The sequence below is a fragment of the Gopherus evgoodei genome, chromosome 4, assembly GCF_007399415.2.
Source record: "Gopherus evgoodei ecotype Sinaloan lineage chromosome 4, rGopEvg1_v1.p, whole genome shotgun sequence".
In the NCBI taxonomy this organism is placed as follows: Eukaryota; Metazoa; Chordata; order Testudines; family Testudinidae; genus Gopherus; species Gopherus evgoodei.
The window spans coordinates 143625268-143642179 of record NC_044325.1 but is presented as its reverse complement, the minus strand read 5'-3'; the positions used below and the strand labels follow the sequence as shown (position 1 = coordinate 143642179).

The window sequence follows — 16912 nt, the reverse complement described above, 5'->3', positions numbered from 1 at the left end:
TTAAAAAAAGTGCTTTGACATCAGCATTAGGTTTACATTTATTTTCACGATGCAGATGTATTTTAAATGTACTGCATAATTTATATTGTTATTTATTCTAATCTGAGTTATATGCACTGCCATACACGATTGCACACCAAATGCAACAAACTTTTTGAAAATGGAGTATGTATAAATATACTCTATCTTCCAGTTCAGAAAAGGCAAACTTTAAGCAGACTTGCACAAATGCCTATCCCCACTAGCATGAATCTAGTCAGCCGAAGGGCAGGTTGCGCAGCCCAGTATTGCTATGTTTAGTCTTGGAGGTGGGTGCGGCAAACATGACCCAATGGCAGATGCCGCTTGCACCTGTCTGAAATATGCAACCTAGCATGAATGTGTGCAGAGGGGTGAGAATATTACATGGACAAGTGTGCAGAGGGGAGACAAGGGATATACAGTATGAGGGATAGGGTTTGAGGAATCCACGATGAATGGGGTAAAAGGCTGGGGAAAAAAGGGACAACAGCAATCAAGAGGAAGATGACAAAATAAGATAAAATAGGCTGTGTTTATGCTCAAATATGCACCCACAACTCCAATGGACTTTAAAGAGGGTCCCATTACTATGTTGGACAGCACAACTGGATACAGTGTGTATCACCAAGAATATCAGCTTCCATCAAGTTTCTTTCCTTTTTCCTCCCCTTCCAGTGTTCTAAAACACAAGAGTTCTCCACTCACTGCTCTAAGCTAATTTGGGCATAAATATTTTCATCTATCATGATGTTACTTTGTTGCAGACAGAACATTACAACTAGTAGGAAAATATTGTGGAATATATTTAAGACTTGTCATTTTTACAGGATTAAAATTAGCCAATGCTGCACTCCCTGAAATTCTGTCCCTTCCTTTAAAGGCAATGCATTCATTCACGATTATTCCTCCTTTCATTTCCCCAGCATTCTACACTGCAAGATCGCATGAGATACTATCCTATGCAATGCTGAAGAAAGTCAGGACTAGTGCAGCAACATCTGTTATCCATTCTGGCCTTTAATCTCAATAAAGATGTGAGACATGTGCCAAGCCCAATCCCTGAAACTAAAATAGCTGCTTAGCAATCAAGCAAAAATATAAATAAACCTGTAACTCCAGAGCAACAACATCCAATTACTTTTTAGTTACATACAATCCACCATCTCAACAGTCAGTAAATAGGAGCAATGATTATGTATGCCAAAAACAACTTCGCAAATATCCCCTGTCCTCCATCCTGGGTAAGTCAGTTTGCTGGCTCTGCATTGAAATGTTAGCATGCACTTCATGACAGAAGCCTGGAAAATGCAGACTTCCTCTAGGAGCCTGTCTCAGATCAGTCATGATTAGGCCTTTGGAATCTCCCTTTTATTCAGTGCTATGTCTGCCCAGAAATGTGGACAATATGTTGTAAGAGACCCACCTTTCCAGGAACTCACTGAAAACATATAATAAACACTTTATTCTTTCAGCCTGTAGCTGAACTGCTGAGATAAGAGTGAGAGATACTACAAGATCCTGAATGAAAGGCAAATAGAATGAAGGGCAAATAGATCAAAATTGTAAATTTGCAAATGAACAGAGAATCCAGATTTGGAAAAAGGTTCAGTTTTGTTTTGGGGTTTTGTTTTGTTTTTGTTAAGATGTCTGAAAAACTGCTCTCCTACCTCCATAGCAGAAATCTTGTGTGTGACCATGTCTTTTTTACTTTGACTGCAATCAGAATTTGATTAAGCACATAGCCCTAGTCCTAGAAAAGTCTACCTGTACTATAAGAAAGGATATTCTTTGTACAAGAACTCTGTGTTATTTAAATTAACTCACCATGCAGGCAGGAAGGATTTGAAAGGGCCAGGACGGTATGTGCTATAGTGAACTTCACTAAATTTCATCCTCTATCAGGTAATGCCTATGTATCTAACTTTATGAGATTCCTGCAAAGTTCCTCAGTCTTCTTTAGACTTTACAAATAATTGTGTGCCATTTGAAAGTTTTGATGCCTCTCCCTTTTCTACATCATTAATCCTAAATAAATGGTCCTAGAGAAATGATTACACAAGAGAATTAGAACTTCAGGTGAGAAATAAGCAGCAGGAACAGATGAATTACCCATAACAGCAAGGGAAGAAAAGCCATTGAAGGAGCACTTCTGACCATATCCTTTTAACAGAAGGCTTTCAGAGCTTTCACTCAGCTATTTAATGGTCCATTGCAGAATACTTATTTCAGGTGTTTGAAACACTTTATTGGAAAGGTCTTTAAGCCCACTGAACTTGACTTGATTTTTAAAGGTGAAGTCAATTTGAGTATATGATATTATATATTTTACATACACACAAAACTGCTTAGAAAAAGTTCAGTATTTTGTTTTTGGCACGACCTCCATTTGACACTCTTCCCACCAGGATGTAAAAGGAGATTGGGCTGAAAAGCAAAACACTGAACTTTCTCTAAATTCAAAAAACATTTTTAAAAAGCAGCAAGATTAGTGGTTAACGCTTTAGTGGCATGTTAGGAACAGCTCAAAAATCAAAGCATTTCACAGAGCCTGACCCATTGCTGCTCACATCCCTGCATTACTCGGGATTCCTTCCTGTGCTTGTCTGCATGCAGATGAAGTCCACTCACAAACTACTTTGCCAGTTTCTATGCATTTTTTTGTTCTCTTTCATGCCCTGCCCCCTTCCCAAAATTCATACCTGGAAAGAATTTAGGAATGAAGGTGTTAAGGCAGAGTTTCACCATTTAAAATAGGCTAATGAACCCTTTAACTTACATTTAAATCTCACATTGATACACTGCCCTGCAGGTATCTTATGTTCCTATACTAGACAAACTCATCAAGATGCCCTAGAATATAAAGAATCAACTTTGCTTTGTTGTCCTGTAATCCAGAGCTGTTCATGAGACGTCCTAGAATACAAACAGGGCCTTAGAGCACCACACACACTTCTGTTACATGCTACTAGCCTCAACTTAGTGTATTAAAAAATTGTAGTATTTGATCAAAAGTTATAACTGCAGAATAATGGCTGTTAAAGGCCCGTCAGATATCTGTGCTGATTCAATGCATCTCCATGGCAGCCTCCATTTGCAGGATTCCTCTGGAAATAGGTACAGAGGGAGCAAATTGTATCCCTCTGTACCCAGGTGGGTGAATAAAGCTCTAAGGCTTCAGAAAGATAAAAAAGAGATGTATTTATGTCAACAAAACCTGATAAAATTCACCACAGAGTACTTAAGGAATTAGCTAAAGCAATCTCTAAACCATTAATGATTATATTCAAGAACTCATGGAGGACAGGTGAGGTCCTAGTGTGCCGGAGAAGGGCAAACATATGGAGAATTATACACCAGTCAGCCTAAAAGACACTGGAACAAAAGATTAAACCAGGGCTTTGGAGCATTGCTCCGGCTCCGCTCCAGCTCCAGGCAAAAACCTGCAGCTCCACTGCTCTGCAGCTGCTCCGCACTCCAGCTCCGGGCTCTGCTCCAAAGCCCTGGATTAAACAAGCAATTTGTTCAAACCTGGAGAATAAGATGATAAGTAATAGCCAATATGGATTTGTCAGGAACAAAACATGCCAAGCCAAACTAATTTCCTTCTCTAACAGGATAATGGGCATAGTGGATGCATGGGAAGCAGTAGATAAATCTTGTCTTTAATAGGGCTTTTGACACAGTCCCATACAACATTCTCACAAGCAAATGGGGAAAATATGGTAGATGAAATTACTATAAAGTGGATGAATGTCACCAAGCTGGAAGGGGTTGCAAGCAGTTTGGAGGATGGGATTAGCATTCAAAATGACCTTGGCAAATTGGTGAATTGGTCTGAAGTCAACACATCAGCCTTCTTCCAATGGCTTCATTTTATAAGCCAGCAACTGCACAGTTTACTTTTGCCATAAATTAGCTGCCAGCAGCCAAGAAACTCGATAAACAACACAAATGATACTCCACTGAAGATTTCTTAAAGGTTTTCACATACTCAGAAAAACTTTATTATGAATAAAAAGGAAATGGCTAGCCAGTTTGCTATATGTTTTGCCCTTCCAAGTGTCTCAACTGTTACTTTTACAAACTTATTTAAAACTCTCTCTCTCTGAAAGCAGAAATGTTTAGTTTACTGTAGTGTGTTGACTGAGAGGAGAGACAGTTGAGGGTACCTGGAGTTTTCAATACGAATGCAATTTTATATGTTAAAACAGAAAATGATGAAGAAAGGAAATGAAGTATCTCTTCAATCTAAATATTTTCCCATTAAAAACTGCTTAAAATGTTCATTTCCACATGCATTCCTAATTCCTGCTCATCAGGACACTACTAAGTATTTGTTTTGTTTGGCACAAAGACAATGCTTGGCATTTTACAAACAAGTAAGAAAACAAAGTCCCTGTCCCAAAGAACTGACAATCTAAACAGACAAAACACAGATGAAGGAGAAAAGAAGAGATGTGACACACAAGCAAAGTGATCAAGGGGCTATTTTTGGCACATGTCTTGTTAGTTCCAGTTGATTTTAATACAGTTGTGAAAATGTCTGGATATGTTGTAAGTTAGATACAGCACTTTATATCTCAAAAAAACTGCACAATCGTTAATCATTTAAAGGATTATTTAAAGACAGCACTACAGCTCTTTTGCATCAATACGCTCACACATAGGCACCTCGGTGTTTGAGGAAGAAAACAGTCAAATTAACTGCTGGCATAAGTGATCTCAACTGTATTGACTTCTCAATATGTTCATTTTTAAATTTGTCCCTTCATCTATCCCATTTCTTCAATCTGGCTTTTAGCCACAAATTTTCAAGGAGCACAAGATTTCAGACAGAATTCAACTGGACCTAAATATATTTCCAGACCATTTTACAGTATGACTGCTACACAGCTGAATATGACTGCTACAGTTCAGGTGAGACAATTAAAGAAAGGATCACATGATTTAAAACTTGTTTAACAAATGTACAACTTCTACAAAAATACAAATTGAACATCAGAAGTCTGTGAAGTGCTATTTTGCTATCAATTAAAGTGCCAGATAATGCTAGTGCCCCCACAAAAAAAAAATTTTTGTATTATGTTGGGTGTATCTACAAATCACACATTTGTAAAAACAGAACTGCTTGTTGTTGTTCTACTATTATGCCCCTGTTATTTCCAGTACTTTCATGTGAGACAATAAATATAAGTGTGCACTAGTTAAACTAGAATACAGCTGTGGATTAATAAACTACCATATATATCAGAATGTGGTGTGCTATGGCATGGGGTCCCAAACAGGTTGTAAACTAACTTTTCTTGATCAAAGCATGGGCAATGGATTATAAATTAGCTTATTCAGAGTTACTTAGCCAGTTCATGCAGAACACCCTATCGTGTTACCTTTTTCATTGCTAGTTAGTAAAAGCAAGTGTGTTCACAAGGTTATAATATCTAGCTTTATTAATTTACTGTGTGACTACTTAGTTGATATCATGATTTCATTACCAACCAGATCACCAGTACAAGAAGCCAGAAAATTACTCACATTTGATCTCCCAAGTGAAGGAAGTCCAGGAGAGCTGTGTTCTTCATTTGTAGGATCTGGGTACCTAATTTGATCTATTCTCATGTAGGAATCATACAATCCATCTCCAAACCTGGCTAAAGATGTCAAATATAGAAGCTAGTTAGTCATAACTATGTGCACTAATACAGGAAAAGACATTTGTCTCAGCTCCTAAAAACTATCTCATTTGTAATCATTCTTCAAAGTTTTTGCTAAGACATTCCGTTTTCACTAATTTATTGGATAAAATACAGCAAGAGCATCATAGCTTAATATTAATGAGCTACTCAACAGTGTTATTTTTTTTAATGATCCTAAGCATTTAGAAAGCACTGTGCAAACCTTAGTTTTCTGGTTCTTTTTTTTTTTTTAAACTAGGAGCTTCTCTTAAATTAAACTCATCTGTAATTTTTTTGCAGTGCAAAAACATCCTTAAGAACCTTTAACCAATATTCTATTTTAAGGAAAAGGAAGGATAATCCCGAACTATCCGTATTTAGAGTGGCAATGGAAAATGAGCAGGCATTTAAATACTGGATAAGAGTATCCTTTAAAGTAGGTTCTCTGTAAATATGTGAAGGAACCAAAGTCAGTAAATTCATTGCTACTAACAATGGCTGGCAAAATAAAAAAATTTTTAAATGATTTCTACAGTAACAGACAAAGTTCTGTGACTGTGCTTAAAATAAAATTGGCTAAAGCAATTAACATTAAAACTCGAGAGTTTTGATCACCATCTGCACTCAAAATGTCAGTGTGAGTTAGACAAAAAGTACTAACTATATTTATATCAAAATAATATGACATCCTCTCTCATTGCTATAAATACTGTCCTTCTTATACCAACACAATGCTCTAAAAGTTTAACTACTTGGTTTTTCACTTTAGTTCTGCTGACAAAATGCAGAACTCCATCACTTCTTCCAGACAAGCAATCACAACTGGGAAGTTGAAAATTATATTTAAAAATTCCCAGCTACAAATTCAAGGCAGAATGTGATCAGCTAATTTCATCTGCCACCAGAGAACGTGCTTATTCACTGCTGTGTATGAAGAATGAACTATATTTTTTTTCACCAGCTTCTTTGTAAACTTGTATATTATTAGGAATGTTTTGTACAGTATACTGATATAAATTTACTATTGAGTGCCTTTCACATATAATACATTGTATAAGTCACAGAACTGAATGCTAGAACACATTTACAGAATTATAAAATGCAGATACTGTACAAAGTAGAAGAGTGGGAAAACTGTGTTTCTTGTTTTAACCTCTGGAAACTCTCTAGCTTCCTTTAAACTTGGATTCTGAAAAACTATTCTACTCTGTGTCAAGTATCAGAGGGGTAGCCGTGTTAGTCTGGATCTGTAAAAGCAGCAAAGAATCCTGTGGCACCTTATAGACTAACAGACCTTTTGGAGCATGAGCTTTCGTGAGTGAATACTCACTTCGTCGGATGCATGTCATGTCACATGCATCTGAGGAAGTGGGTATTCACCCATGAAAGCTCATGCTCCAAAATGTCTGTTAGTCTATAAGGTGCCACAGGATTCTTTCCTGCTTCTACTCTGTGGTTACTTTAAAGAATAACAAATGAATACTACACTTCAAGCATTAATTGAAAACACAGTCAAACATACAAAATAAGTTGCCAAAGGAAAAATGCCAGGAATGTTCCTTTCCTTGTGCAGAGTCTGCCCAAGTCCTGATGAAATCTGGCCTGGTTTGAGTCATTTAATCCACATTTGTTTTCCCGTAAAAACTCCTAGGATATTTTAGATGGATGCTACACAGATAAAATGTGTTGTTTTAACAACCAATTGCTGTTTTTGCTGTATTCATCCTCCCCTTTTGGTTTAGCAGAGTGAAATGTACAAAGACATAACAGCTACCGTTACAAAAAAAAAAAAAAAAAAAAAAAAAAAAAAAAAAAAAAAGGAGGCACTGAAAGAAACTCCAGCATCATTTGAAATCACCACAGAAGGAAGTTTTCTATTGTTTGCATATTTCACGCCTTGTCCAGAACTGGCTTGTTTGTTACAATCTGTTCTCCAGTGCTTTGTCCACTCTAGTTTCAAAAGTCTCATGTGATGATTAGGCTTCCACTGGTTTCCTGGGACAACGGGTAACTCGCAACCTTAGGAGATGTTTCCCAATACAGTCTATGTCTCCTGTCATTCAATTTCACTTCCCACCACACTTTAGTTTCCCCCAAGTTATTCCCTCGCCTATGGGATCTCACCCCAGTACTCCCCTGCCCTTGATTATACTCCCAGCTGTCCCACACTCCCCCCCTTAGAACCAACCACTTTTCCTCCTTATTTTTATCCCTCTAATCACTCATCCCCCACCCCTGGGGGGGTTTCCATCTGTTTGAGTGGATGGGAAGCCCGCCTTCCCCTGCGTTCCGGACCCTCCCAGCTGCCCCCCACCCCCGGGATCAAACCCCCTCGCCCCATGGGTGTTGTGATCCCTCTATTCACTCCCCAGCTCCAGGGGTTCCCCACCCTATGCTGCCAACGTCCCTCGGGTCCCCCCCCCGGCAGGCAGCTCCCCCGCCCAAGTGCATCACCCCCCTCAGGGGTGCACTGGGGGGGACCCAGGCCGACCCCCCCCGCAGCCCAAGTGCATCACTCCCCCGAGGGGTGCACCGCTGGGGGGGGCCCAGGCCGACCCCCCCGCAGCCCAAGTGCATCACTCCCCCGAGGGGTGCACCGCTGGGGGGGGCCCAGGCCGACCCCCCCGCAGCCCAAGTGCATCACTCCCCCGAGGGGTGCACCGCTGGGGGGGACCCAGGCCGACCCCCCCGCAGCCCAAGTGCATCACTCTCCCGAGGAGTGCACCGCTGGGGGGGACCCAGGCCGACCCCCCCGCAGCCCAAGTGCATCACTCCCCCGAGGGGTGCACCGCTGGGGGGGACCCAGGCCGACCCCCCCGCAGCCCAAGTGCATCACTCTCCCGAGGAGTGCACCGCTGGGGGGGACCCAGGCCGACCCCCCCTCCCCTGCCCAAGTGCATCGACCACCGGCTCCCCCGGGCACATGGAGGCGGGAGACTGTGTCTCATGCCAGGCACCAGCACGTGGGACCAAGCCGGGGCTGCGCTGCGGCGGCCCCGGGACCCCCACCCCCTTTCCCCGGCCGGGATGCGGGTCCCCGCGTTACCTGCGGTGAGGGGTCCTTCCGGCTTCCTGCTCAGCAGCATCACGGCGGGGGGGAAGCGGGCCCCATCCCCCTCCCGGCCCCGCACACCGCTCCCCCGGCTGGGGCGGCTCCTTCGCTCGGGCCCAGGCCGCAGCAGCGGCGGGACCCCGGGCGGTTGCTAGGGCAACGTCCTCCCCGCCCGGCCCGGCCCGGCCCGGCAGCGGCCGCGTCTGCGCGCTGGGGGGGGGAGGGGGAGGAGAGGAGAGAGAGGGAAAGAGCAGGGAAAATAACGCAGGCTGAACGGGGAGGCGGAGGAAGGAGAACGGGGTTGGGATAGGGGCGGGGGAAGCTCCCTGCCTGGCCTTGCCCTGTGCGCTCCCTTCTCTGAGACTCTCCTGGGGAGCAGTGTCTCTGCTTCTCCGCGCAGAGCCCCCAGCCCAGCGCACGGCGGGATCTAGGTGTACCCCAAACCTGTGCCCCCCGCGCCCCACTCTCGTGTGCAAATCCCAGTGCTCCTGCTGCCTGGGACTCACTTGGTGCAAACAAACCTTAACTCTCCCCACCCAGCCACCCACACCCAGCTAAAAGCTACTGGGGATTGGAAATGGAAAGTTTTCCATTCCATTGACATAACTGCAGCTAAGCAAACACGTTTGTTGCTGGGAGAGGCCCTCCCCTAGGCCTCTGGAGTGTAATGAGGTTTGGCTTTTCCCCTTTCCATATATATATACTTCCTTTACATATAGCCCCTTTTAACTGCAAAGCCCTGTTCATTTCCTCCTTTGTCTCCTGTGATGTCTACTGAGATAACAGGAAGACTATATGAGCAGTTAGGGTGCCAGACAGAGACCTGGTTCAATTTCTAGCTCCACCATAGACTCCCTGTGTGACCTTGGATAAGTCTACTGTGGACACAGATCATACAGCCAAAACTGCACTTTTGCCAGTGGAGTTTATTCTAGCACACACTCCTCACCAATGAAATAAGCTATATCAGCAAAAGCACAATTTTGCCTGGGGTTTTTGCCAACACAGCTATTTTGGTCAAGGATCACACTTCCACACACCCTGACCAACAGAAGTTTGTAGCGTGGACTGGGCCTTAGCCTCTCTGCGGCTGTCTTCACTAGCCAAAAAGGCATGTTGTTACTGTGGGATAATTAATGCAGGTTAGCTACTCCAAGGGAAAAATAGAGCAGAGACAAGGCACTGTGGTTTTACTGTGAGGTGAACTAGGAGAAGTCAGCACTATACTGCTGGTTAGGGCTACCTTGTTACAAAAACTACCAGAACCTTGTCTCCATTTAGGATTTTACAGTGAGATAACTAGTATGTATTAGGGATCTTGTACAAAAACCAAACCAAACCAAAAAAGACTTGTGTCAGTGAAGATGTCCAACTCCCATCAGTAAAATGAGTCTAATAGCTAGCACTTTCCTACCTCACAGGAGTGCTATAAGGATAAATGCATTCAAGATTGTAAAGCACTCAGCTACTACAATAATGGTGGTCAGATAAGTACCTAAGAGAGAGAGAGAGAAACTTTTTAGGGTAGGGAATATGTCTACTCTATGTAAAGTGTTAACGGTCCTCTAATGTGTGATTGAACAAAGGAGATGTTAATGAGCGTCCTGTGTCCCTAACTCTTGGTTTGCTGATGAGGGGAGATATGAATAGTGTTGCAAAGGAAAACCCAGAGGAGTCCTTGTGGCACCTTAGAGACTAACACATTTATTTGGGCATAAGCTTTCACGGAAGTGGGTTTTAGCCCACAAAAGCTTATGCCCAAATAAATTTGTTAGTCTCTGAGGGCTTGTCTACATCAGAAAGTTGCAGCGCTGGTGAGGGAGTTACAGCGCTGCAACTTTGAGAGTGTCCACATCTGCAGGGCATCACCAGCGCTGCAACTCCCTCTTTGCAGCGCTGGCCGTACTCCCGTTTTGTCTCTGGTGTAGAGGATCCAGCGCTGGTGATCCAGCGCTGGTAATGCAATGTAGACACTCACCAGCGCTTTTCTTGACCTCCGTGGAAGGAGGAAGCCTCTGGTAATCAAGCTGGTTTCCTTTCCCGGTTTGCCCTCTCGGTCCCGGAGCCAGCCAGCAAACCGCAGGGAAGGAGACCTGCTTGCTCGGGGTTCCGGGACCGAGAGAGCAAACCGGGAACGCCGCAGTTTGCTCTCTCGGTCCCGGAGCCAGCCAGCAAACCGCAGGGAAGGAGACCTGCTTGCTCGGGGTTCCGGGACCGAGAGAGCAAACCGGGAACGCCGCAGTTTGCTCTCTCGGTCCCGGAGCCAGCCAGCAAACCGCGGGGAAGGAGACCTGCTTGCTCGGGGTTCCGGGACCGAGAGAGCAAACCGGGAACGCCGCGGTTTGCTCTCTCGGTCCCGGAGCCAGCCAGCAAACCGCGGGGAAGGAGACCTGCTTGCTCGGGGTTCCGGGACCGAGAGAGCAAACCGGGAAAGGAAACCAGCTTCGCCGCGGTTTGCTCTCTCGGTCCCGGAACCCCGAGCAAGCAGGTCTCCTTCCCCGCGGTTTGCTGGCTGGCTCCGGGACCGAGAGAGCAAACCGCGGCGTTCCCGGTTTGCTCTCTCGGTCCCGGAACCCCGAGCAAGCAGGTCTCCTTCCCCGCGGTTTGCTGGCTGGCTCCGGGACCGAGAGAGCAAACTGCGGCGTTCCCGGTTTGCTCTCTCGGTCCCGGAACCCCGAGCAAGCAGGTCTCCTTCCCTGCGGTTTGCTGGCTGGCTCCGGGACCGAGAGAGCAAACCGCGGCGTTCCCGGTTTGCTCTCTCGGTCCCGGAACCCCGAGCAAGCAGGTCTCCTTCCCCGCGGTTTGCTGGCTGGCTCCGGACCGAGAGAGCAAACCGCGGCGTTCCCGGTTTGCTCTCTCGGTCCCGGAACCCCGAGCAAGCAGGTCTCCTTCCCTGCGGTTTGCTGGCTGGCTCCGGGACCGAGAGAGCAAACCGCGGCGAAGCTGGTTTCCTTTCCCGGTTTGCTCTCTCGGTCCCGGAACCCCCCTTGAAGCCGCCCAACAGCGCTGCAGTGTGGCCACATCTAACACCACTTGCAGCGCTGGTTGCTGTAAGTGTGGCCACTCTGCAGCGCTGGCCCTATACAGCTGTACTAATACAGCTGTAACAACCAGCGCTGCAAAATTTTAGATGTAGACATGGCCTAAGGTGCCACAAGGACTCCTCCTTGTTTTGCTGATACAGACTAACACAGCTACCCTTCTGAAAGGAAAACCTGAGAGCCATCTAGTGTTGGCAGCAGGCATCACAACCCTGCCCATATTCCCAGAGGCACATGTCATGCATGTGAGAGAAACTGGAGACTCTATTCACACTAAACTGTGATTTACTTCTATAAATCATTATTTAAAACCTTTTAAAGTGTACAAGGGCTTTTGTTCTTTTTCTACTGACTGTTCCTGTGTGTGAAGCCATCTGGAATCCTTTACTGACTAACAAAACACAATTAAAGGCAGGGTAGGTTGCCTGGCAATGCCTCATCATACCCTCCCAGAATGTAGAAGTGGCCACCTGAAATGCACATGCCTGAGGATCGGCAAATACACACAAACCCCACAAACATTAGAAAACAAGGAAATGCACAGTTAAGATAATGATGACAATACATACCTCCAGACCAGTGGCACCGCTATGGGGACCCGCATGGCCCCCCAATATGCCAACATTTTTATGGCTGACCTGGAACAATGCTTCCTCAGCTCTCGTCCACTCATGCCCGTTCTCTACCTACGCTATATTGATGACATCTTCATCATCTGGACTCATGGGAAGGAGACTTTGGAAAAATTCCACCACGATTTCAACAGCTCCACCCCACCATCAATCTCAGCCTAGACCAATCTACATGGGTGGTCCACTTCCTAGACACCACGGTGCAAATAAGTGACGGTCATGTTAACACCACCCTATACCAGAAGCCCATCAACTGCTATGCTTACCTTCATGGCTCCAAGCTTCCATCCTGGACACACCACACGATCCATTGTCTACAGCCAAGCACTGAGGTACAACCGCATCTGCTCCAACCCCTCAGACAGAGATCAACACCTACAAAATCTTCACCAAGCATTCTCAAAACTACGATACCCGCACGAGGAAATAAGGAAACAGATCAACAGAGCCAGACATGTACCCAGAAGCCTCCTACTGCAAGACAAACCCAAGAAAGAAACCCACAGAACTCCATTGGCCATCACATACAGTCCCCAGTTAAAACTTCTCCAACGCATCATCAGTGATCTACAACCCATCCTGGACAATGATCCCTCACTTTCACAGGCCTTGGGTGGCAGGCCAGTCCTCGCCCACAGCCAGCCCGCCAACCTGAAGCATATTCTCACCAGTAACTACACACCGCACCATAGTAACTCTAACTCAGGAACCAATCCATGCAACAAACCTCGATGCCAACTCTGCCCACATATCTACACCAGTGACACCATCACAGAACCTAACCAGATTAGCCACACCATCACCATTCATTCACCTGTACGTCCACCTATGTAATATACGCCATCATATGCCAGCAATGCCCCTCTGCTATGTACATCGGCCAAACTGGACAGTCCTTACGTAAAAGGATAAATGGACACAAATTAGATATTAGGAATGGCAATATACAAAAACCTGTAGGAGAACACTTCAATCTCACTGGACACACAATAGCAGATTTAAAGTTAGCCATCCTGCAGCAAAAAAACTTCAGGACCAGACTTTAAAAAGAAACTGCTGAGCTTCAGTTCATCTGCAAATTTGACACCATCAGCTCAGGATTAAACAAAGATTGTGAATGGCTAGCCAACAACAAAAGCAATTTCTCCTCCCTTGTGTTCACACCTCAACTGCTAGAAGAGGGCCTCATCCTCCCTGATTGAACTAACCTCGTTATCTCTAACCTGATTCTTGCTTGCATATTTATATCTGCCTCTGGAAATTTCCACTACATGCATCCGATGAAGTGGGTATTCACCCATGAAAGCTCATGCTCCGATACGTCTGTTAGTCTATAAGGTGCCACAGGATTCTTCGCTGCTTTTACTTAAGATAATGCTTCCCATATCATTCCCACCACTGCCTTAACACTCTTCCCCTTTAATCATCACAATAAAGAATACCTCAGGGAGATCTCAGTGCCTTCCCTTCCCTAAAGTGGGTGGAGTTCAGCAGTTAGCCCAACACTGCCCTTTTTCATCCTAAATTAGAGGAAATTTTACATCTTTTAAATCCTCTGATTCTTGCTCTCAGAAGTGCCTCAGGAAAATGGCCTTGATATACCACTGTGAGGTCTGCCAGTGCCCTACCAGCATCTTGTATCAATGGTGCACAGAGTACATAGAAGTGTATAATAGGAATGCTGACATGGAGCATTGTGGGCACTATGAAACTATCAGTTTTTGTTAAGATGGATAAAGTATTGTTATATTCCCTGTGACTAAGGCCATCTCCCCAGAAACAAAGTAAAGGTTGTGTGATGTGTATGGTCTAGGTTACTTTAACTGTGCATTTCCTTGTTCTCTAGGTGGGTCCAGGGCCAGTGCAACCATTTAAGCGACCTAGGAGGTTGCCTAGGGCACTAGGATTTGGGGGGCGACATTTTCTTCGGCAGTGACCACGGTGGCCGGATCTCCGTCGGCATTTAGGCGGAGGAAGCTGGGGCAGGGGAGCACGGGGAGGGCCGCCTGCAGCAAGCAAGGGGGAGGGGGCAGCATGCAAGGGAACTCCCCGCCTCAGCTCACCCTTGCTCCGTCTCTTCCCCAAGCACACCATGGCTGTTTCACTTCTCCCACCTCCCAGGCTGGGAGGCGCGAGAAGTGAAGCAGCGATGGAGTGCTTGGGGAGGAGGCAGAGCAGAGGTGAGCTGGGGTGGGCGGGGGTGCCTCAGGGCGGAAGGTGGGGGGTGGGGAGCTGCCACGGGGGGGGCCTCAGGGCGGAGGGGGGGAGCTACCACGGGGGGGGCGCTCAGGCTGGGGCTCGGGGACTGGGGAGGGCGCAAGGTAGAAGTTTCACCTAGGACACGAAACATCCTTGCACCGGCCCTGGGTGGGTCTGTGAGGAGTGCATCTGCTAGAAGGAGGCAGAAAGGGGGAAGGGACCCCAGAGTTCCTACCCTACCTCAGTGTAGGATGAAGGGGCTCTGAATGCTCCTCTGTAGCATAGGAGACTTGCAGAGGTGTGGAATCAGAAAATCCCATGAAGATTAAAATAGCTTGAAAGAATAGCTCCAAGGGGTGTGAACCATCCCATTCATTGCAGTGGGTGTTCTCATCCTGCATCTCAACAATGGCATGCACTGAACCTGCTTATTCTCAATTCCCCTGGTCTCAGCGTGGTGTGACTGTGGCATATTTGGCACATGCTCCAAGAAAGGCCCCAGGTTCAATGCTGTGTTCCTGTGCTATGCATCAAGAATGGCTATTCTTAGTTCCCCCTCAACCCCTAGTCACGTCTGTGAGCCCGTACTGTGCAACAACTTTGTCTGTTTTCAGACCGCCCAACACTCAAGCCCACTAGTTTCTGTGATGTCCCTTCAATGGGACATCTCACAATGAGTAAAGTGAAGCAGGTGGATAAGTGTTTGCAGGATCAGGTCTGTATACTGTCACAATTTTGGAATCCTCTGTAAGTTTATTATGTCTGAACGATATACAGAAGTCTGAACTGAAAACACAGATTTTTTTTTAAAGTTGCACGTTTCTCCTAAAAGACAGTAAAGGATCTGAAAAACAGTCAGCCTGCACAAAATATAGTATCACCCAAACACAAAAGCACCCATTTCAAAGTGGGAATTATTTGAAGAAAACCAGAAAATTGCTCACACATTTCTTTCCAACATGCATCAGACATTTCCCATTATACCTTGCATAGAGCAAAATGTGTGACTAATTTTCTGGTTTCCCTCAAATAGTTTCTGTCTTGAAAATGCTGCATCTTCTTGCTTGGTATGCCCGGGGCTCTGCTTTTCTTGTTTTCTAGCCAGATTTCAGAACACAGATGTATGTTGAAAACAGCTTTAAAAAGGGATATTAAAAATTAATTTAGGCCCTGGTCCTGCAATTGGATCCATTCAGATAAGCCAGCACAGCATCTCATTGATGTCAATCCTCATTGACACAGGTCCACTTGCATGCATCCTATTGCAGGATAGAGGCCTTAGTGCTTCTTACAGGAGCTGAATTGACTGCTCTGAAGTCCTCTGTTTATTAGAGTAAGGGGACAGCCATGACAGCATCAGGACATGCTTCCCACACGCTCATGCTGTACTCGCTCTGTCTGTTCTATTAGAAATGTTTATATAGATTTAAATGAAAATATTTTTGGTTTGATTTAAACATCCCTCTGCAGTGTTTGCAAGACAATCAGTGCAGCTCCGGTCATGAGAACCTGTGAATAATATTCACTATAAAGAAGGGGGGAAATAACACTCTTTATCAAAAACATGCATACACACATACATGAAATATTATTGTATACAGGATGGGACATGTAGCGTTGCAGGGGAAGGCATTTGGAGACCTCTGGCAGGAGATCAGGCAATTAATCAAAAGTGAGAGACAGAAAGCTATGTGACCGCACCCGTTGCAAGAGGCAAGTACAAAAAATCTCTATCCACTATCTGCGCTAAGTAAAATGCAAACTGGGTGAGAATTATTAAGTGGTTTTGTAAGCAAAAGGTTAAGAAGTCTTTGGTACACTTTGTAAAGTAAGAATCTAAAATGAGGCACTGTCCCTCCAAATACCTAAGATTTTGGCAGGGCTGCCTAGCTCGAAGGGCTGAATTAACGCAATCAGGGCCCTAAAACACAAGCCACAACTCCTGTGGGTGTGTTCCAGGATGGGGCACTTGATACCTCGTCAGGCTCATATTGTTACCAGCTGTCTCCACACTCAGACACGCGTTCACATTTCGCAGCTCCTCCCGCTAGCCCCTTTCCACGAGGGCTGGAAACTATTTGTTTAACGAACGCTAGGAAGCTGATTTGGTCCTGCCACTCCAGCAGTAGCCTGGCTCTCTGTGATGCGTCTTCCAAATGTTTTGGTGTCTGCAAACTTAACCGGGCTGCAATGATCTTTGTACTCACGAATAATTTACTCATGGCAGCGGTCCCATTGACTCCAGTAGCACTACTCCTGTAGGCAAAGTTACTCACGCGTGTGTAAGCGTTGGCA

General features: G+C 45.4%; 1 protein-coding gene and 1 long non-coding RNA gene across 4 annotated transcripts in view; one reads left to right on the top strand and one right to left on the bottom strand.

Annotated features, from left to right (window-relative positions):
• LOC115650940 overlaps positions 1–5271 on the top strand; it is a 19033-nt gene extending 13762 nt beyond the window's left edge. Inside the window, exon 3 of one of the 2 annotated variants that reach the window (XR_004000261.1) lies at positions 4689–5271. This is a non-coding gene — a long non-coding RNA (uncharacterized LOC115650940). Of the gene's footprint in view, positions 1–944; positions 1072–4688 lie in introns of those variants that run through there. The other variant, XR_004000262.1, reaches the window with a different exon arrangement.
• Positions 1–16911, bottom strand: part of DYRK3 (dual specificity tyrosine phosphorylation regulated kinase 3) — a 23676-nt gene extending 6765 nt beyond the window's left edge. Inside the window, exons 1-2 of one of the 2 annotated variants that reach the window (XM_030561631.1) lie at positions 16894–16911; positions 5554–5669 (exon numbers count right to left, since the gene is read on the bottom strand). In XM_030561631.1, coding sequence (XP_030417491.1) covers positions 5554–5637 — 84 coding nt within the window. In that variant the 5' untranslated portion in view covers positions 5638–5669; positions 16894–16911. Of the gene's footprint in view, positions 1–5553; positions 5670–8739; positions 8886–16893 lie in introns of those variants that run through there. The other variant, XM_030561630.1, reaches the window with a different exon arrangement.
• Position 16912: the final 1 nt, after the last annotated feature.